General features: G+C 41.0%; 1 protein-coding gene across 2 annotated transcripts in view; it reads right to left on the bottom strand.

The window, feature by feature from the left end:
• Positions 1 to 3,635: 3,635 nt before the first annotated feature.
• KIF15 (kinesin family member 15) overlaps positions 3,636 to 23,457 on the bottom strand; it is a 101,349-nt gene continuing 81,527 nt past the window's right edge. For both annotated transcript variants that reach the window (XM_004476765.5, XM_071212012.1), the window contains 3 exons: positions 5,040 to 5,205; positions 4,667 to 4,798; positions 3,636 to 4,323 (listed from right to left, as the gene is read on the bottom strand). In XM_004476765.5, coding sequence (XP_004476822.2) covers positions 4,261 to 4,323; positions 4,667 to 4,798; positions 5,040 to 5,205 — 361 coding nt within the window. In that variant the 3' untranslated portion in view covers positions 3,636 to 4,260. The remainder of the gene's footprint in view (positions 4,324 to 4,666; positions 4,799 to 5,039; positions 5,206 to 23,457) is intronic.

Here is a 23,457-nt window from a genome sequence, read left to right as displayed (position 1 = left end):
ATTGTGGTTAAACATTTTTAACTAATGATTAAAGAGCATTCTCAAAATATTACTGCTAACTGAAATATTTTTCCTCCAATCCACCCTATTATCTTTATATTATTTATATATGAACATACATAAACAATAAGTGTATAATAAAAGTTGTGACCTTACAAAGAAAACATGCATAACATCATACAGGGGTCCCATACATCAATTCTCCACCAACACCTTGCATTGTTGTGAGACATTTGTTAAAAAATTATGAAAGAATATTGTCAAAATCTTACTACTAATTATAGTCCTTATCTTATATTTGGTATATTTCCCCCCCAACTCACCCTATTATTATTTTTTAAACATGTTTTTTATGACAGAAGTTGTAAACTTACAAAATAATCATGCACATGTCCAGAATTCCTAAACAATACCCCTCTATCTTTTGGAATTCATGAACCATAGCAAACTGCTACACTTCACCCTCTAAATTCCAAAAAGATATTATAATCTTAAAAGAAAAAAACCTTGAGGGAAACGGACTTTGGCCCAGTGGTTACGGCGTCCGTCTACCATATGGGAGGTCCGCGGTTCAAACCCCGGGCCTCCTTGACCCGTGTGGAGCTGGCACATGCGCAGTGCTGATGCACGCAAGGAGTGCCCTGCCACGCAGGGGTGTCCCCGCGTAGGGGAGCCCCACGCGCAAGGAGTGCGCCCGTGAGGAGAGCCGCCCAGCGTGAAAAGCAGCCTGCCCAGGAATGGCGCCGCCCACACTTCCCGTGCTGCTGACGGTAACAGAAGCGGACAAAGAAACAAGACGCAGCAAATAGACACCAAGAACAGACAACCAGGGGAGGGGGGGAAATTAAATAAATAAATAAATCTTTAAAAAAACAAAAAAAACCTTGAATCAGTAGCAATGCTAAGTATAGAATCACATTGCAATCAATTTAAAATACAGTTTGTCTTGGGGCAAAGTCCTGTCTGCTGTAGACCTCTGAAACTTACAAAACCATTTATCTGTTTCCAATACACAAATGGCCAAAGGCTAAACATTTTCTTTATCATAAGGAGAAATTGGGAAGGAAACATGAGTCATGGTTTCTCTAACAGTTCAGTAAACTTGCAGGGCATTCTTCATTAGATGTTAAGGTCTGAGAGTCTTTTTTTTTTTTTTTTGTTAATTCTACTTATTTCTCTCTCCTTCCCCCCTCCATTGTCTGCTCTCTGTGTCCATTCAGTGTGTGTTCTTCTCAGTCTGCTTGCATTATCTGGTGGCACTGGGAAACTGTCTCTTTTTGTTGTGTCATCTTGCTCTGTCAGCTCTCCATGTGTATGGCACCACTCCTAGGCTGGCTGTGCTTTTTTCACGCAGGGTGGCTCTCCTTGTGGGGTGCACACCTTGTGTGTGGGGCACCCCTATGTGGGGATGCTCCTGCATGGCACAGCACTCCTTGCGCATGGCAGTACTGTGCATGGGCCAGCTTACCACATCAGTCAGGAGGCCCTGGGGATCGAACTCTGGACCCTCCATATGGTAGACAGACGCTCTGTCAGTTGAGCCATGTCCACTTTCCTGAGAGTCATTCTTAAGAGGATGGTTTCTTCTTCCTGGGGTCTTATGGGGACACACCCTTTCCAGGCTGCCCAATGCCCATTTTCTTGGTTCCACCCTCATCAAGCATCTGGGTGGTAACCAAGCTCTAGACCTCACCCTCTGAAAGCACTGAGGTGATTCCACATCTTACCCAATCTTTGGGTTAGAGACTTAACCCACCTAGTACAGTGAGATGAAGGCAACATCCTCCCTAACCTTTGGCATACAGGCTCAACCCTCTCAGAGCAATGAGTTGACCACCTGGCCTTCTCTAATCCATGGGGGACAGGTCCACCTCTCCCAGACCTATGTGGTGCTGACCTTAACTGATGCAAAATACCAGAAATCAGTTGGTTTTTATAAAGGGCATTTATTTGGGATAAAAGTGTATAGGTACCAGGCTATAAGTGTATGTTACTTCCCTCACCAAAGTCTTTTGCCACGTGTTGGAGCAAAATGGCTGCCTAAGTCTGCCTGGGTTCAGGCTTCTTGGGTTCCTTTCTTCCCAGGGCTTGCTTCTCTCCAGGTTCACGGTCCCTCTTTTCCTGGTGCTTGCTTCTCTTTCCTCAAAACCAAGCTCCTCTGTGTGCTTACTTCCTGGGGCTCCAGCTCAAGACTCCAGCATCAAAGCTCCAGCATCAAAGCTCCAACTCATCAAAGCTCTGTCTCTGTCCTTTGCCATATCTTTTATTTGTGGGGACCCAATGCCCTACTGATGTGGCCCATTCAAAGCCCTAATCATAATTTAATCACGCCCAGGTACAGACCAGTTTACAAACATAATCCAGTATCTATTTTTGGAATTCATGAACCATATCAAACTGCTACACCCCCCGACTCCCTCCCTTTTCCCTTGTAACAGCTGGCAGAGAACAAGACATCTGTTCCCCTTTCAATTACCGGAAATGAGCCAGAGGTTTTATCCCCACAAAATATCTTGAAGGGCGCCCTTCCTGGCAGCCAGGAGATTTAGTAACTCACAGTCTGTTGTTTCAGCTTCTTCATCTCTCTGTCCCTCACTCTCCTGGGAGTTGGGAAGCACTGTCCTGGCCTGCTGACCCCCAAAACAGGTCCTTTGGGCAGTTTGGGCTCTTTCTCTGTTCTTTTCTTTGAGAGCTAAGCCTTACCTGCCTAATCCAATGCGATGTTCCCACAATTCCTGTACAGTTCAATTTTTAGTAAATTATAAATTTTGTGTAAACCACAGAGCAGTCTTAAAGTATTTCCACCATGCCAAAAGGGGCCCTCATGCTCTTTAGGTCACTCCTGCTACCATCCCCATCTCCACCCCCAGGCAACTCTTCCTATTAGTTTTGCCTTTTCTGAACATTTCACATTAACAGAATCACACAATATGTGGCATTTTGTGTCTGGTTTCTTTCATTTGTCATATTATTTGAGGCTCACAGATATTGTAGCATGTCTTGGCAGTCTTTTTTTTTTTTTTTTTGAACAGTTTAAGTATATTCCAAAATATGGAAAAATGCTCAACACAGTCATTTGGAAAATGCAATTGAAATACCACTACACACCTACTAGGTACAGCAATAATAATAAACATTTTAAAATCTGACAATAACAAGTGATGTTGACGATGTGGCAAAATTTGACTACATTGCTGGTGGGAATGTAAAATGGAATAGCCACTTTGAGAAAGTTTTGTAGTGATTTATAAAGTTAAACATATACTTAACCATATGACCCAGCAATTCCACACCTGGTATCCACTCAAGAGATATGAAATATATGTCTATGCCAAGACTTATACATGAATCTTTATAGATGTTTATGGCAGCATTATTCGTAATAGTCCCAAACTGTAAGCAATTCGAATGTCCATTGACTGGTGAATGGGTAAATAAAATGCGGCATACATCTATACATACATTGGAATATTGTTCATAATAAAAAGGAATGCAGTTCTGATATATGGAAGTTCCTTGAGGGTAGAGGTTTTTGTTTGATTTGCTCACGGATGACCAATACCTGGCATATGAGAGGTACTCGTTAAATATTTGTTGAAAGAACAAGTAAATGAACAATGAAATCACTTAAAGTGTTTATTTTTTTAAAAGTTTTTATTACCTTTTGAAAAATGCCTTATTTACAGTTATAGTATATGCTCATGGGAATCCTCAAAGTGGAAATACAAAAATAATCTGTATTAATAAGTCTGCTTTTTATACATGCTGCAAAATTAGCCATTTTAAGTTTTGGAACTACTATATATTGTTAGCAGTTTTAATGTAAGAGTCAAAGGAAACTATGGCAGTATCTAGGGAGAAAATGTCCACTCTGACCCAATATCCATGGAAAACCTTAGGCAGAGGTTTTTTTTTTAAGAAAAGGAGATACCGGTGATTGAACCCGGGACCTCATACATGGGAAGCAGGGGCTACAACCACTGAGCTACACCCACTCCACTTTTTTTTTTTAAGGCAAGGGTTTCCCAGTATTTACAGTAGATTAAAAACCTTGAAATGGGGTAGCAGCCTATTAACAAGTGGCCGCCACAGGTCACATATGGTCATGAAATGTTTAAAACTTGAGGCTCAGCTGCCACCACCACATAATCAGGAACTAAGGTTCTCAACTCAGCTCTATAGAGGAGACAAAAGTACATCTTACTTTTAAAACAACAACAGCAAAAATCCCCAAGCAAGGTAGGTAGTTGGTCAGGGTCATTATGATTCATTCTTTTTCTTTTCTTTTAAGAAGACATTCTCAGCACGCAACTTTTCTGACTCCTGATTAATTATTGAAAGAAAAGAAGAAGAAAAAGAAAAGAAAAAGTTAAGGCTGTAATTCTTACAGAAAGAACTTTTCTTAGTATTCATTAAGTTCATATTTCAAATTAAGACCACAATATTTTTGATTTGTAAATTACTTAAACTCACATAAACAAGAATCTGATGCTTGTGATAATTTAACTTACTGAAGTATGCTTGGAATATCAATGAGAAATTTTTTTGAATTCAGGAAACTCCCAGAAGTAAGCAGTAATTAAGTCAATAATTGAAGTTTTAAAAGTATAAGTAAATAAACATTTCTAAATATGAGGAAGTTTATTTGGAATAATTTTAGAATTACCTCAGTGAGTCTAACGTTTTCCTTCTTCAGCCGTACTACGTACTGAATCTTCTGATGCAGGTTTTGGTGACCTACCAACTTTCCATTTTCCTCAGCAAGATACTCCACCTGCTTCCTTAACATTTCCATCTCCTGCAGGTAAAAACAACCCAAGGAGGGCAAATGAGGATCAGGTTTCCTAATTTTTTTTTTAAAGTAACATTATTTCACACCTTCCAAGAGTACAGAGAGTGAGAGGAGCCCAGAATGTCAACTTTCATTGCCATAGTCCTCCGTCCTGAGGCTGCCAATAATAGAAATGAGTTTTACACACAGATTAGTTGGGTAATTGAAATGTCCTGAGTACCATAAAAAGATAAGCATGTGAACGCACCTGGAATGTTCTCTCCCTTTCTTCATACATTTCTTCCAGCTTTGATCTCAGTTGTTCCTTTTCCTGAAATGCTTTAGACTCCAGAGTTCTAGTTCGTTCAACCTCCTCAGACATTCTCAGGCAGTCCATTTCTTTGTTCTGAAGGACATTTCGGACTTCTTCTAGGCTGGAAGAGTAAACATCACTTTACGGTATTCCAAAAGAACATAATTAGAAAAATTCAAATTAGACATTTTCCCCTTGAGACGAGAATTTTTATTTGAAAGTATCACTAATATTCAGCTCCTGAAAGAGAATATTCTACATATGGCCCTTGGTCAGATGTGCTTTTTCATTTGTTTCACCCAAGTCTTTCATTTGAACAACTCCTCAAACCATTTTTTAAAAAATAAAAATTTATAATGGAAATTCCTTTACAGTAAGCCCACTTGGACCAAATTTTAAGTATTATTACAGTCTGCATGGTTTTTTAAGTGCCCCACAGCTTAGAGAGATCATTTTGAGTCAAACACTGCTCTCAGACAGTAGGACCCACTCATTTCTTTAAAGATGTGCTATTCAGAATTCCATACACTGTACAACTAAGAATTGAAAAGAAACACAAGAATATATGGAATTCCACAGACTACATAATATTGCCTGAATTCTAGGAGTTTCCTGAAAGAAACAAATGCTTTTTTTTTTAAACACTCCAAATGGAATCTTGGTTATTGAAATTATATAATACACAGAATTTAATATACCACTTAATGCCAGTTGCATTCTAGGGCAGTTATTTCTAGACCATGTTCTATGGAACTGTAGGAAAATGTTGGGTGAAGGGCTCTGAAGCTCTCCCAATTCTTCAGAGTGGCTCCCCATTTTTGTGTTATGAAGAAAAAGCCCTATGGCATAGCAGACTCTGCAGTTGCCTACCCAACAGCCAGTCCCCTGCTTCTTCCTTGCTGATGGAAACCCTGTTTTACCAGGGGAGCAGGGGGAGAACACACCCCATTCCCAAGGGAATGACTGGCCTAAGCTGAGCATGGTTATCCCGACCCCACTGTCAGGTACTGGTTTGCTCAGTTTGTCTTGCAGCTACAAACAGTCAATGTATGCCACTTACGGCCAAGGAGTCTCCAGGTCATTCTTGGGGGATTCTGGAAGTTTTTTCTCTTGAAAAAAGAAAGCCCTTTTGAATCTACCTCACTACAATCTGTGATTCTCTTGTGGAAATATGTTTGGAGCTGCAGGAGCCATCTTATGGCCAAGAGGCCACAAGCAAGAGGACCAAAAGCAGAATGATGGGAAGAGTCTGGGTCCTTGATAGCATCATTGAGTCAATGTACTGCCAGATTCTTGTTATATGAAATTAAACATCTGTTGCCTGCACCACTGTTGGCTTGGTATTCAGTTCTTTGCATCTTTCGAGAGCATCCTCACTTGTACAAATGGCTAACAATGCTTAAAATCCCTACTGTAGGCTGGGATTGATAAAACTATGTGCGCTATTTCTTTGAGTATGCCTCCCTTACCCAGTGTGGGCCCCTGTATGTTCTAGAGACTGAGTATGAATTACCTAATTCTGGATATTACTAGACTGTGAAATAATTACATAGCATTTATTCTTTTCACTAGAAGGCCTCAAGTGGATGTTATTTCTAAAATAGCTGAAATTCTACCAACTGCCTGGCTGTAGCGAATTCTCATAGATCCTATAAGTGGCCTGGGTTTCCTTTATAACTCTACCGCTTACTAGGAGCTGGTCCCTGAACGGCTCATACGAAGATGACGGGGCTGGACGAGCTCTGTCCTACAGCTATACTCTTTGATTCTATGAAGCCAATGTCTCAATGACTGGGCAATAAATCTTTTCACATGTAGGAAGGTCTTTGTCAGCTGATCATTAAAAAGAATTTTTGATGATAGGTCACTATGTAATTTTTTGCATATAACTTGGAAAAAATTCTAGTAATTGGATGACAAAACTCCTTTCATTGCTATGTACTTACTATGTAAGATTTCTCAGCACGCAGATCTATAAAAACAGGAAATCAGAATAGAATTGACACTGAATCCTGTCTCATTCCAGAATTACTAAGTATAACAGAATGAGCTAATTGAATAAAAAACTTTAAAATAAAATGCATTAAGAGAGATATTTCCACTAAAATGTTATGTTCTAAAAACAAGGGAAGTAGACTTCACCCAATGGATAGGACATTCGCCTACCACATGGGAGGCCCATGGTTCAAACCCCGGGCCTCCTTGACCTGTGTGGAGCTGGCCCATGAACAGTGCTGATGCGCTCAAGGAGTACTGTACCACACAGGGGTGTCCCCTGTGTAGGGGAACCCCACGCACAAGGAGTGCACCCGGTAAGGAGATCCGCTCAGCGCAAAAGAAAGTACAGCCTGCCCAAGAATGGCACAGCACACAGGGAGAGCTGACACAACAAGATGACGCAACAAAAAGAAACACAGATTCCTAGTGCCACTGATAATGATAGAAATGGTCACAGAAGAACACACAGCGAATGGACAAAGAAAGCAGACAATTGGGGGCGGGGGGAAGGGGAGGGAAATAAAAATAAATCTAAAAAAAAAATAAAAATAATTTATAAAATTTATCATAAATTTAGGATATTTTAATTAGTTACTAACAACTGTAATGAAAACTTAATCCAGGGAAATGGACTTGGCCCAGTGGTTAGGGCGTCCGTCTACCACATGGGAGGTCCGGGGTTCAAACCCCGGGCCTCCTTGACCTGTGTGGAGCTGGCCCATGCGCAGTGCTGATGCACGCAAGGAGTGCCGTGACATGCAGGGGTGTCCCCCGCGTAGGGGAGCCCCACGCGCAAGGAGTGCGCCCGTAAGGAGAGCCGCCCAGTGCGAAAGAAAGTGCAGCCTGCCCAGGAATGGCGCCGCCCACACTTCCCGTGCTGCTGACAACAGAAGAGGACAAAGAAACAAGGCACAGCGAATGGACACAGAGAACAGACAACCGGGGGGGGGGGGTGGGGGGGGTGGGATTAAATAAATAAATAAATCTTTAAAAAAAAGAACTTAATCCAGATGAAATATAACATTTAGAGCCAAGTTTACAATTTTTAAAATTACTTTTAATTTGTAAATGTATTTTCATTGCTTAGTAGTATGATAGGATAATCAATTTTAAAAAACTCCCGTCTTTCCGGCAAGATGGTGGCTGAGTGAGCTTGCCTTGCCGTCTCTCCTGGGAAGAGGCAGCTGGGCAACGCTGGAGGTTCTCCGGGACCAGGCTTTTTCAGGATTTTTTCAGGGCAGGAAGTGTCTGGACATCGATTTGGTGGGAAGGTAACGGAAAGGACTGGTCTATAAGATATAAATTGGGACTTTTCAGGAGGGGGAGGCAAGATGGCGGCGGAGTGAACTTCCCGGTTACTAGCTCCTGGGGGGAATCGGCTGGGAGGTGTCGGAGACTCTTTGGGACTGGCTGTTTAGGGATTCTTCCTGGTCCGGAGGTGTCTGGACATCGATTTGGAGGGAAGGTAACAGAGAGGATCCATCTGTGAAATATACACGGAGATCCCAGCTACGTGTGGAGGATTCCCTCCTTGGGTAGGTGGAGCCGAGGCAGCTAGCACAGCGCGGAGCCCCGGCGGGCGGCGGCCAGGGTAGCCGAGTCTGGCCGAGCCCGGCTGAGCCGCGGCGGGCGGAGGGGCGGAACCCGGCCGAGCCCAGCCGAGCCCAGCCGAGCCGCGGCGGGCGGGGGACAGGAGCCCAGCTGAGCCCAGCCGAGCCTGGCGGCGGGGTTTCTGTTCTTTGGGTTTTTTTTTTGTTTTGTTTTTTTATTTTTTATTTTTTAATTTTTTGTTGTTGTAGTTCTTTTTTTTTTTTTTTTTCAATCCTCTCTTTCTTGTCCCCAATATTCTTCTTATACTATTTTACCTTAACAATACAATAGGTCCTACAGGAAATACCTCACATTTGCTGGGTTTCCTCACCCTCCACTGCCTCATTTCTCTGTGAATAGATTTAGCCTATCTACACTATCCCCTTTCCCCTACAACTTGATATCCTCCACCATCTGCTATCTCTCCTATATTCCATCTCCCTTTCTTTGATCCACAAAGTGTCTAACTCTTAATTTCTAATACCTTTGTTTAGTTTTCCATCTGGTATTCGTCCCTGAAACTATTACCTTTCTTTTCTCTTTCCCTCTCTCACGAAAACAATAGCCTCTTAGTACGTACCACATTCCTCCCATATTCAGTCGTCTACCTCATTATAGGTACTTTCCTACTACTATAACTCTACACAATTTACATGATCTAACCTCCATCCTCCCAGAACTCATATTGTTGCTCTGTAAACATATATCACCAATACTACTTCATACTTTCTCCTTCCTTACACAATTGACTTTCCCCAGCACTAATACTTTCCTTTAAAGTGAGCTTAACTAGCAATAAGAAATTGGAATAAGAAGAACAAAGTGACAAGGAGAAGATATAACACTTACGCAAAAACAACAGCTAATTAATCTCCAAGACTAGACAAAGAAGCTAAGGAACTGATTAAACCCGTCAAAGAAAAAATGTTGACAAGACAGCAACAAAAATCTACAAACCAAACCAGTAATCAGGAAAACATGGCTGAATCCAATCAACAAACTGAAAATCAGGAAGGGGGGCAGGACTTCGCACAAGCAATGAAAGATCTCAGAACATTTATCACTGACAAATCTGATGAAGTAATGAAAGAGGTTAACAGCGTGAAGACAACACTTGGAGGGGAAATTGCAGACATGCGCAAAAAAATAACAGATATGATGGAAATGAACACCACAATTCAAGAAATCAAAAATACACTTGCAGCAAATATCAGCAGACTAGAAGAGGCAGAGCAGAGAATTAGTGATGTGGAAGACAGTGTATTGGAAATCAAACAGATAGTAGAAGTGGTCAATAAAAAGGTGGAAAAAATCCAGATAGGACTTAGGGACCTGAATGATAACGCAAAACGCTCAAACATACGTATTATAGGCATTCCAGAAGGAGAAGAGAAGGGAAAGGGGTCAGAAGGAGTGTTGCAGGAAATAATGAATGAAAACTTCCCAAATTTACTGAAAGAGACAGATGTACATATCCAAGAAGCACAGCGCACTCCACTGGTCATAAACCCCAACAGGCCCACCCCAAGACATATACTTGTCAAATTATCCAATGCTCAAGACAAAGAAAAAATTCTAAAAGCAGCAAGAGAAAAGAAAACCATCACATACAAGGGAAACTCCATAAGATTAAGTGCTGATTTCTCATCTGAAACGATGGAGGCAAGAAGGCAGTGGTATGATATAGCCAAGGTACTAAAGGAAAAAAATTTCCAACCAAGAATACTCTAAAAAACAGGACAATCAGAGATGGAGGAGAGTGTAAAAGCAACAAGAAAGACAAAAATAGAAGGGGAAAATAAAATAATACAAACAAAATATAACAAACACAAATCCAACCAAAATATGGCTACCATAAATAACTCTCTAAACGTAATAACACTGAATGTCAACGGATTAAACTCACCTATCAAAAGATTCAGACTGGGACACTGGATAAGGAAATACGACCCATCTATATGCTGCCTACAAGAGACACATCTTAGACCCAGAGACTCATGGAGGTTGAAAGTGAATGGCTGGAAAACAATCATACAAGCAAACAACAACCAAAAAAAGGCAGGAGTAGCTATATTAATATCAGACAAAATAGACTTTAAATGCGAAACAATTGTGAGAGACAAAGAAGGATACTATATTTTAGTGAAAGGGACAATTTGTTAAGAAGATCGAACAATCATAAATATTTATGCTCCTAACAAGGGCGCCTCTAAATATGTGAGGCAAACGCTGGAAAAACTAAGTGAAAGAATAGATGCATCTACAATTATAGTGGGGGATTTTAATACACCACTATCAACTCTGGACAGAACATCTCAAAAGAGAATCACTAAAGAAACAAAACATTTGAACAGTATATTAGAAGAGCTGGATCTAATAGACATATATAGATCATTACACCCAAACACAGCAGGATATACATTTTTCTCAAGCGCACATGGAACATTCTCCAAGATTGACCATATGCTAGGCCACAAAGAAAGGCTTAATGAATTCAGAAAGATCGAAATCATACAAAACAATATCTCTGACCACAGTGGAGTCAAGCTGGAAATTTGCAAGGGACAGAGACCCAGACTTCACACGACAATTTGGAAATTAAACAGCACACTCTTAGAAAAACAGTGGGTCAAAGAGGAAATCTCAAAAGAAATCAATGACTACCTTGAAACAAATGATAATGATAACACAACATACCAAAATTTATGGGATGCAGCAAAAGCGGTACTGAGAGGGAAATTTATAGCCATAAATTCATATATCAAAAAAGAAGAAAGAGCAGAAATTGAAGAATTAACTGCACATTTGAAGGAATTAGAAAAACAACAACAAAGTAACCCAACAGGAAGAAGAAGGAAGGAAATAACAAAGATAAGAGCAGAACTAAATGAAATAGAAAATAAGAAAGCACTTGAAAAAATAAACAAGACCAAGAGCTGGTTTTTTGAGAAGATCAACAAAATTGACAAACCTTTAGCGAGACTAACAAAGAAAAAAAGAGAAAAGATGCAAATACACAAAATAAGAAATGAGAAAGGTGATATCACCACTGACCCCACAGAAATAAAGACTATCATAAGAGGATACTTTGAAAAACTATATTCCAACAAAAATGACAATTTAGAGGAAATGGACAAATTCCTAGAAATACATAAGCAGCCCACACTGACGAAAGAAGAAATTGATGATCTTAACAAACCAATCACAAGCAAAGAGATAGAATCAGTCATTAAAAATCTCCCAACTAAGAAGAGCCCAGGGCCAGACGGCTTCACAGGGGAATTCTACAAAACATTCCGGAAAGAACTAACACCAATCCTGTTGAAACTATTCCAAAAAATCGAAACAGAAGGAACACTGCCTAATTCCTTCTATGATGCCAACATTACCCTAGTACCAAAGCCAAACAAAGACACCACAAGAAAGGAAAATTACAGACCAATTTCTCTAATGAACCTAGACGCAAAAATACTTAACAAAATACTTGCTAATCGTATTCAACAACACATTAAACGAATTATACACCATGACCAAGTGGGATTTATTCCAGGTATGCAAGGATGGTTCAACATAAGAAAATCAATCAATGTAATACACCATATAAACAGATTGAGAGAAAAAAACCACATGATTATATCTATAGATGCAGAAAAGGCATTTGACAAAATACAGCACCCCTTCCTGATAAAAACACTCCAAAAGATCGGAATACAAGGAAACTTTTTGAACATGATAAAGAGTATATATGAAAAACCTAAAGCCAACATTGTTTACAATGGCGAAATCCTGAAATCCTTCCCTCTAAAATCAGGAACAAGACAAGGATGCCCATTGTCTCCGCTCCTATTTAACATTGTCTTGGAAGTACTGGCTCGAGCACTGAGACAAGAACCAGATATAAAAGGCATTCAAATTGGAAGGGAAGAAGTCAAAATTTCATTATTTGCAGATGAATGATCCTATATATAGAAAACCCTGAGAGATCTACAACAAAGCTCCTAGAACTCATAAATGAGTTTAGCAAAGTCGCAGGTTATAAGATCAATGCGCAAAAAACAGTAGCATTTCTATACACCAATAATGAGCAAGATCAGGAGGAAATCAAGAAACAAATACCATTCACAATAGTAAATAAAAAAATCAAATACTTAGGAATAAATTTAACTAAAGAGGTAAAAAACTTATACATCGAGAACTATACAAGATTGTTCAAGGAAATCAAAGAAGACCTAAATAAATGGAAGAATAGTCCCTGTTCATGGACAGGAAGACTGAATATTATTAAGATGTCTATCCTACCAAAACTGATCTACACATTCAATGCAATCCCAATAAAAATCAACACAGCCTTCTTTAAGGAACTAGAAAAACTAACTATGAAATTTATTTGGAATAAAAAGAGGCCCCGAATAGCCAAAGACATATTGAAAAAGAAAAATGAAATAGGAGGAATCACACTTCCTGACTTCAAAACATACTACAAAGCTACAGTAGTGAAAACAGCATGGTACTGGCATAAGGAGAGACACACAGACCAATGGAATCGAATTGAAAGTTCAGATATAGAACCTCATGTATATAGCCATATAATATTCGATAAAGCCACCAAACCCTCACAACTGGGAGAGAATGGCCTATTCAACAAATGGTGCCTGGAGAACTGGATAGCTATATGTAGAAGAATGAAAGAGGATTACCATCTCACACCTTATACAAAGATCAACTCAAGATGGATCAAAGACCTAAATATAAGAGCCAAGACCATAAAGACCTTAGAAAGCAGTGTAGGGAAACATCTACAGGACCTTGTAATAGGAAATGGCTTCATGAATATCACACCAAAAGCACGAGCAGCAAAAGAACAAATAGATAAATGGGACTACCTCAAAATTAAAGCCTTCTGCACCTCAAAGGAGTTTGTCAAGAAAGTAAAAAGGGAACCCACACAATGGGAGAAAATATTTGGCAACCATATATCTGATAAGAGACTTATAACTTGCATATATAAAGAACTCAAAAAAAAAAAAAAGAACTCATAGATCTCGAAAACAAAAAGATAAACAACGCATTTAAAAAATGGGAAAAAGATTTAAATAGACACTTCTCCAAAGAAGAAATACAAATGGCTAAAAAGCACATGAAAAAATGCTCCAAATCCCTAGCTATCAGGGAAATGCAAATCAAAACTACAATGAGATACCATCTTACTCCCATAAGATTGGCAGCCATGAAAAAAACAGTAGAATACAAATGCTGGAGAGGATGTGAAGAAAGGGGAACACTCATCCATTGCTGGTGGGAATGCAGAAGGATCCAACCATTCTGGAGGACAGTTTGGCAGTTTCTCAAAAAATTATCCATAGATTTGCCATATGACCCAGCAATACCACTGCTGGGTATATACCCATCAGATCTGAAAACAAGGACACAAACCGATATATGTACACCAATGTTCATAGCAGCATTGTTCACCATCGCCAAAAGTTGGAATCAATCCAAAAGTCCATCAACAGATGAGTGGATCAATAAAATGTGGTATATACACACAATGGAATACTACTCAGCTGTAAGAACCAATACACTACAATCGCACGTGATAACATGGATGAACCTTGAGAATCTTATGTTGAGTGAAGCAACCCAGGCATTGAAGGACAAATACTATATGACCTCAATGATATGAAATAAGTTAACTGCCTCAGAGAGCTAGAGTCTGGAAAAGTGGCTTACTGGAAATCGGGGGGTGGAGGAAGGCTGTGAGTTAATGTCTGTAGGGGTGGAATCTGTGATGAGCTGGGAGTAAGTATGAGCACAAAGAAGGGACAAAATGGGGGCAAGGGGTTACCTTCGGGTGGGGTTTTCTGGGTTTGAGGGGGGCTGGGGATGGGAAGAGGGGTAATATGGTCCAAGAAATAGGTGGGAGGGAGGGGCAACATACAAACATGGGAGAGTGACAGAAGTTCATTGAGAACTAAATGTTGAGTAAAACGTATCAAAGTATAAGTTGGAGGGTTACCTGGTTAGGACGCTCAGGGGGTATGGTCTGATGCGGGACGGACTCTGGAGGGAATAGCTGAAGGCTCATTTTGCCAAGGTGGGTTCTACCATTGGGTGGGGTGGACCCATATCCTGGGGAAGATTAATGCCGTCGAATAGAGAGAACTGTATCTCTCGTGAGAAAGGACGGCCCCCAGGGCATTAGATTGGCAGGCGTTGTGGGCCCTAAGGGGAGGGGAAAATGGACGTGCAATGGATGGAACAAAGGTAAATAAGGGGGCAAAAGAGGAGTTATGTGAGAGTACACGAGGATGAATATAAAACAGCTAATATTACACCAAAAACATATAGGGGACGACAGACTAATAATGAAAACCATAAGACAAAACATAGGATAACTAAAAAATTTAGAAAACTGTACAACCTAAAGTATGGACCACATAGTAAGCACAAATGTTACCTTGTTTGAAAACTATAGTTTCGGAATCTGTACATCAGTTTCAGGAAATATGATATGAATAAGTTAAAAGATTATTGCTGTGGAAGGGAAAAGGTTTTATGGTGGATCTGGGGAAATACTGTATATTGTATATATGAATTCTGGTGATCTAAGACTCTTCTGAAGCTGGAAAAAAAAAAAAACCAAAAAAAAACCTCCCAAGTTATATTAAATTAGGAGAAATTTCTGAAAGTACAATGGAAACGAAATTTCAGAGAAAAAAATGATGTAAAATTTGAGATTTAGGAGTTAATTCATGTATTTTTTTGAGAGGTCTAGAAGACAACAAATTAGATGGATTTTTTTTTTAAAGATTGATTTACTTATTTACTTATTTATTTATTTCTCTCCCCATCCCCCCGCCCCAGTTATCTGTTCTCTGTGTCTATTTGCTGTGTGTTCTTCTTTGTCCGCTTCTGTTGTTGTCAGCAGCATGGGAATCTGTGTTTCTTTTTGTTGTGTCATCTTGTTGTGTCAGCTCTCCCTGTGTGCGGTGCCATTCCTGAGCAGGCTGAACTTTTTTTCGCGCTGGGTGACTCTCCTTACAGTACACACTCCTTGCGCGTGGGGCTCCCCTACACGGGGGACACCCCTGCTTGGCACGGCACTCCTTGCGCGCATTTGCACTGCGCCTGGGCCAGCTCCACAAGGGTCAAGGAGGCCCAGAGTTTGAACCGCGGACCTCCCATGTAGTAGACGGATGCCCTAACCACTGGGCCAAGTCCGCTTCCCTAGATGGATACTTTTAAAAGAATTGCAGGGAAATGGATGTGACTCAAGCAGTTGGGCTCCCATCTACTATATAGGAGGTTTAGGATTTGATACCAGGGCTTCCTGGTGAGGGCAAGCTGGCCCATATAGTGAGTTGGCCCACGCAGAGTGCCAGCCCACACAGGAATGTGGCCCTGCACAAGAGTGCCGGCTGCCGCAGCAAGATGACACAATAAGAGACACAGGAGAGAAAATAAGATGTAGCAGAACAGGGAACTGAGGTGGCGCAAGAGAGTAATCGCCTCTCTCCCATTCTGGAAGGTCCCAGGATCGGTTCCCAGAGTTGGCTAATGAGAATACAACCAGACACAGAAGAACACACAGCAAATAGACACAGAGAGCAGACAATGGGGGGAACAGTGAGGAGAGGGGGAGAAATAAATTTTTTAAACCTAAAAAAAAAAAAATTCCAGAAACAATATTTTAAATATGCTGGAACTTATGCCCTTTGCAACAATTTAAACTTACAATGAAAAATTTAGAAAGAGTCAATTTAAAAAATGCGCAAGAGGATACCTGATGTTTCAAAATTCTCTTGGGAGGCTTGACAAGTAAAAACACTTGAGGATTCTGTTCCTGATTAAGAGTATCTACAAAGAGCCTAATTTCTAATCTTAAAAAAATCTTGTTAATACTGACAGTAGGCTATTTTGAACTTGATAGAAAATGCATATACCTTCATCATCATAAGAGTGATGCAATACGTAAGATTAAATAAATCATGAAAATGTATGATTAAAACCATATCTACAGAAAATATATCCTAGAGGTCAAGACCAAAAGAAATCAGAGAATTGATCTCAGAGGGTCTCCAAGGGTGGTTTCTCAAACCATTGTGGAAACATTTATAGAACATAAAATTTCCCGTTTTAACCATCCCAAGTATAAAATTTGGAGGTATTAATTACATTCACAATGCTGTGCTACCATCATCCATTACCAAAACTTTTCCATCCCCCTAAACTGAAACTATGTGCCAATTAAGCATTAACTCCCCAACCCCACCCAACCCCCAGCCCTGATAATCTGTAATCTAATTTCTGTCTCTAAAAACTGCATATATTCCAGTTATTTCATATAAGTGAAATCATATATTTGTCTTTTGTGCTTGGCTTATTTCACTCAACATGATATCTTCAAGATTCAACCATGTTGTCTCATTCCTCTTAACAGCTGAATAACATTCCATTTTATGTGTATTTCACATTGTTTATCCATTCACCTGCTGAAGGACACTTGTGTTGCTTCCACCTTCTGACTACTGTGAATAATGCTGTGATGAACACTGGAGTACAAATATCTGTACAAACCTCTGCTTTCAATTCTTTTGGGTAGATACACAGAAGTGGGATTGTCAGGTCTTATGGTAATTCTATGTTAAACTTTCTGAGAAACTGCCCAACTGTTTTCCACAGCAGCTCCACCATTTTACATTCCCACCAACAGTGCGTGAAGGTTCCTAATTCTCCACCTCTTCAACCACACTAATTGCTTTCAATTTCTTTTACAATAGCCATTTTAGTGGGTGTGAAGTGGTATCTCATTTTGGTTTTGATTTGCATTTCCCTAATAGCTAATGATACTGAGCATCTTTCCATGTGTTTATTAGCCACTTGATCATTGTAGCAGGTTGATATTATTGATGAATTCCTAAAAGAAATACTGGGTTATGTTTGTAAACTGATCTTTTCCTCTGGGAATATTAGATTATATCAGATTCATAGGTTTACTTGATTAAGTAATTAAGTAAACCTCTTGTGCCAGTAGGGTGTTGAGTCCCCACCCTTTGGTGGTGGGCACTTACAGATAAAAGGCATGGCAAAGGACAGAGTTAAGGGTTTTTGATGTTGGAGTTTGAGGCTGAAGCCTTAAGCTGGTGCCCCAGGAAGATAGGAACCCTAAGCCTGGAAAGAAGCAAGCCCTGGGAAGAGAGGAACCCAGGAAACCTGAACCATCACAGACATCAGCAGCCATCTTGCTCAAACACATGAAAATAGACTTTGGAGAGGGAAGTAACCTTATGCTTTATGGCATAAGCTCCTACCCAAATAAATATGCTTTATAAAAACCATCCAATTTCTGGTATTTTGCATCAGCACCCCTTTGGCTGACTAGTATAGAATTTGGTACCAAGGAGTGGGGAAGTGCTTTTGTAATTACTGAAATGCCGGAATGGTTTTATAAATGGCTAAGAGGTATTTTTTGGAGGAATTGTGAGATGCTTGATGGAAAAGGGCTAAATTCCTTTGCAGAGACTGTTGGTAGCAATATGGAGCCTAAAGTTATTTTTGATAAGGCTTAGAAGGAAATAATTGTGAAAGGGATGCTAAAGAGACTTTTTATGATGCCTTAGAAGTTAACGATGAAACTATTATTGGAAACTGGAGGAAAGGTGGTCTGTTTTAAAGCTGCAGAGAACTTCGCAAGATTAACTCCTGGCATTTTATGAAAGGCAGAATTTGAAAATGGTGAGCCTGGGCATTTAGCTGAAGGAATTTTCAAAGTAAACCCAGAGAATGTGGCTTGGCTTCTGCTTGCAGCTTATAGCAAAATGTTAGATAAGAGAGATATGCTGAGGACTGAACTGTCAGGCACAAAGAAAATAGAAACTGATTCTGGAAATTCCCAGCCTCTGGAAATCAAGCTCCCAGATGAAAGTACCTGGAAGGAAGAAATCTTCTTCTGGAAGAAAATAAGGCTCACCCAATTGGGGAGAAGAATTTATTCTCAATCTTGCAAGAAGGGGCACACAACCAGAAAACGTGGCTGGCACCCTGAACAAAGAAAAATGACACAATTTATACCCCTAAGCCAGCACACAAGCCCTTCCTGTTTCTGTATAGATTGGATACTTAAGAGGTTACAGCCTATCGGAGAATTCTAACTTTCCTGCGCAAAAGTTTTTGATTAACTGCTTCCCCCATCACATTCCAACCATTTGAGCTTTTACCTACTCCATCTGCCAAACAAGGAATGGAATTTAGTGCTGAATTGGTATTGACTTAGCTCTTTCTTAAGCATCTTTTTTACTGGCTATAGGACTGGCTTAAGCTGGTTTCCTTTGTTCCTCCTTAACCCAGGAATAGGACACTGAGGCAGTAGGCTGCCAGGTTTCATTAATTAATATTTTCTTCCTTTATGTGAAAACTAAACTAATCTCCATTTCTTACAATTGCCCCTCTTTCTTTTAAACTCTTTCTAGTTTTCACATTTCCCTTCTTCAAATTTTCTAAGTGCTACCTCACATTCTTCATCATAGGGATCTCCTTCTTTAAGGGGGACAGATTGTTTTGCCTATACTATATAAGCATTTGTTTGGTTAGGGCAGTTTTAATGAGTCTTTGAACTAGCCCATGGCGGCATGGAATGATACAGCATCTGACTGTGGTAAGCACCCCGGCTGAGATAATGAGGGAAGTTAAGATGGACAGTGCAACCCCTTTCCATTTTCCAAACCAATTTTCAAGTCATCCTGTGAGTGAATTGCTAATGCCAGAATTCTCTGCTAATTCCTCAGATAGGGCTGTTAGGCCTTGTAAAGCTTTAGTGATAGTCCACCAGGGGCAGTGTTATTGGGGATGAATGTACAGCAACTACCTCCAATCGCAACAGATTCCCCCCTTCTCAGATAGCATAATATCTAAGGCCATTCTGTTTTCCCATGCCATTCTGCTAGTAGCATCTAATTGTTCTGCAATTTCCTTAACTGCATCCTGGTGTAATTAATAAATCTCTGTTGATTATAATAAATGTAATTAATCTAATCTACATTTTTATTAATGGTGACCCACCAGAACAAGAACGACTCAACCCCAGCTGCTACATGATTTCTAGTCTTTTTTTAAAATTAAAGTTAACAGATCACAGAACATTACATTAAAAAACATAAAAAAACAAAAACATAAGAGGTTCCCATATATCCCACTCTCCACCCCCCACATCATTTTTGTAAACTTTTTTTTTTAAGATATATACATCACACAAAAAATGTTACACTAAAAATATGAGGTTCCTGTATACCCCCACCCCCACCTCACTCCTCCTCCACCAACAACCTCCCGCATCATTGTGGCACACTCATCGCACTTGGTGAACACATTTTGGGGCACTGCCACACTACACAGGTAATAGTTTATCCTATAGTTCGCACTCTCCTCAGTACATTCAGGGGGTCATGGCAGGACATACAAAATCCAGCATCTGACCCTGCAACGTCATTAAAGACATCTCAAAATCCCAAAAATGCCCCCACATCACATCTCTTTTACCCTCTCCCTGCCCTCAGCAACTGCTTTGGCCACTTTCTCCACCTCGATGCTAAAACTTCCTCCATTACTCATCAACAATAGTTTTGTAGTAGAATATCAGTAAGTCCACTATAGTCCACATTTAATTCCTCCATTTTGAGGACCCTGGGATGATGATGTCCTCTTCACCTCTAGATCAAGAGGAGGCTTAGATTCCACGTGGATGATGGATGCAATTCCTCTGCTTACAGTTATAGGTACTCTTGATTCCTTGGTGTGGTGGTTGACCATCTTCACCTCCCTATTAGCTGACCTGGGTAAGACCAACGAACCAGAGAGTAGGAGTCGCCACTCTGCTGAGGCTCAGGGCCCAGCTGACACATGGGCAGTCCACAGATTCACGTCTCCTAAGCATGGACCATCCCTAGTGCCAACCACAGGTTCAGTAAAAGTGAAAGAGGCATCTGTAGAAAAGTCACATCCGAGTCCAGCTCAGTCACACTCAGGAGCACAAATTCCAAAGTAGGGCCCTCTGACATGGCACAGACCTCCAAATCCATCTACCATGACTATATACCCTGAGGATCTCTGTAGCCTTCAGGAGAACCAGTACCTAGGATTGTATCTATTTTGGTTTTTTCTTGGGTCCTGCTGAGGTGTGTGTAAGCACAACCCCTCTGATGACCTCCTGACTCTTTTTGGAAGACTCTTAGCCATATCAACTCATTTATCTTTGCCATTTCCCCCTTTTATTCAAGGTCAAAGAGCAGTTTTTAACACTTAGTCTAACATGTAGGTTGAGATATTCTGCTGGTCTGAATTGACCCTTTTATTCGAGGTCTCTTTCTAGTTGCTTCTCCAGTTAGTGATTGGTAGTAATCCCTTGGCACCAGGGAGGCTCACCCCAGGAGTCATGTCCGATGTTGGGGGGAATGATTTCTAGCCTTAAATTCATCTGGGACTCCTGGGGGAACTCCTATATTGTCTAGATAGATCCGCTCATCTATAGAACCAAGCAGACTTCTCTTTTCTTTCCCTCCCTGGGATGTTATTTTTGCTTCTTTTTCAAATGCCAAGGTGAATGGGATAGCTAATTGGACCACAGCACAGGTTCCACCCCACTTCTCAGGCAGTATAGGTTGGAGAACACCCTTTCCACAGTACCACCACAGGTCTGCTCGAGGTCTGACTAAACATGAGAAATTGTCAGTACGAATACTGCTCACATTCCACACTCGTGTACACAAGGCCATGGTTCCAAGGTCCCAGAATCCTTCTCCATGTCTAGAGAGACAAGCATAGTGATTCCCTGGGCCTAGACAGGAGGCGGTTATAACCTTGATGTTTCTGTTTTTGACTGGTGGGAAGAGAGAGGACTACATACTACAATTTTTACCAGGAGTAGCATTCTGGAAGAGGAGTATTATGCACTCAAACTCCCTTTCATGCTTTTCCATACCTAGCGGAAAGAGTACAGTATGAGCTTTGGGTCGGCCTGTTCCACAAGTGTAACAGTTGCTTTTGTTGAGACCCTGGACTGTATAGTTGGTCCATTCTACCCAGGGATTTGTGTCCCCATATCCTGTCTCTATTTCTATGGTTTGCTTTAAATTTTCTGCCTTAAGTATCCTGACAGCTTTGGGATCATTTTAAATTGGGGAACTGGATTTTGGTTGGTTTTCCTGTGGTATTTCTGAAGGGTTAGCTTGAGAGGGCGTTGTTAATGTCATATCGACAGGGGGGAGAAGGACTCAGATATGGAAACTCCCCAGAGGATCTTTCTTATTTACTTATTTCTCTCTTCCCTTCCCCACCCTCCACCAGTTGTCTGCTCTCTGTGTCCATTCGCTGTGTGTTCTTCTGTGTCTGCTTGTATTGTCAGTGGCACCAGGAATCTGTGTCACTTCTTGTAGTGTCATCTTGCTGCGTCAGCTCTCTGTGCGTGCGGCGCCATTCCTGGAGAGGCTGCACTTTTTTCACACCAGGTGGCTCTCCTTACGGGGCGCACTCCTTGCGTGTGGGGCTCCTCTATGCAGGGGACACCCCTGTGTGGCACGGCACTCCTTGTGCACATCAACACTGCGTGTGGGCCAGCTCATCACACGGGTCAGGAGGCCACCCTGGGTTTGAACCTTGGACCTCCCATGTGGTAGGTCGATGCCCTATCCGTTGGGCCAAATTTGCTCCCCCCAGAGGATCGTTACCTGTAACATCTGCTCCCATTCCATATACTCTATCAACTACTTGGTCCCTGGTGCTTCTCCCTGTTTCTAATTGGTCTGCCTTCTTAATAGTTATTATTATTACTGGATTCCACTCAAGATTTTTGCAGTCTGGCAGGGTATTACCTTTATAAAAGGTTATCTTACCCTTTAATGGTCTTGATGCCCCATATTCATGGTCCATCCCTTATACTGGGTAGTCTACCATACATCATCCCTGGAGGGGCAAGGGGGGGCTTGACTGTAACCATTCCCCACTGGCTCTGGGCATAGGTATTTATGTTCCCCACTTAGCCATCGCTGGTGCTCTAAATTCCCAGGGTCTATTATTTGGCAGGTGACAAACTGCAGTCTGGGACTCCAGTCACGTTTCTAACTAATTTGAAGGGGCTAATTGTTTCTTGGGTTTGAAACATCCTGGCTAGTAAGATTATTTTCATCTGTAACTTAAGGTCTGAATTTCTCCTTTGGTATTCCAATAGGACTAGGGCCATTGTTGACTAGGACAATACACAGCTCAACCCCACCCCACCCCCCGCCCCCAATTATTGTCTTTTTAGTGTGATCTTTAAGGGATCTGGGGCTGAAATTATTTTCCAAGACTCAGACGAAGTTGTTGGGTACTTATCATCCGGTTCAGGTACTGGTCCTTTTACTTGAGTGTAGTGAGTCTAGCCTTTTTCTGGCGTTTGGAATGCTGTTTCAGTTGTCAGCAAGACTTGATAAGGTCCTTCCCAGGTCTGTTGGAGTTTGGACTTTTTCCATGACTTGATTAGGACCCAGCTGCCAGGTTGGTGTTGGTGGACTGCAAATTCAAGAGGCGGAATCTGAGCCAGCAAACCCCGATGTCTGAGGGATGGCAAAGTAGAAGGCAATGCCAGTAAATAATTTTGAAGAAAGAGCTCCTTCGACTCAAAGGAGGGGAGTTCTCAAGGCTTCCCAGGGAAGGGCAGACCAAAAAGCATTTCATAAGGAGAAATTTCCAGTTCCCTCCTAGGGGCAGTTCAGATTCTTAACAGCTATAGGTAAACACTTATCCCATGGTAATT

The sequence above is a fragment of the Dasypus novemcinctus genome, chromosome 26 (assembly GCF_030445035.2).
Source record: "Dasypus novemcinctus isolate mDasNov1 chromosome 26, mDasNov1.1.hap2, whole genome shotgun sequence".
Classification (NCBI taxonomy): domain Eukaryota; kingdom Metazoa; phylum Chordata; class Mammalia; order Cingulata; family Dasypodidae; genus Dasypus; species Dasypus novemcinctus.
This window is presented reverse-complemented; position numbering and strand designations above follow the sequence as displayed.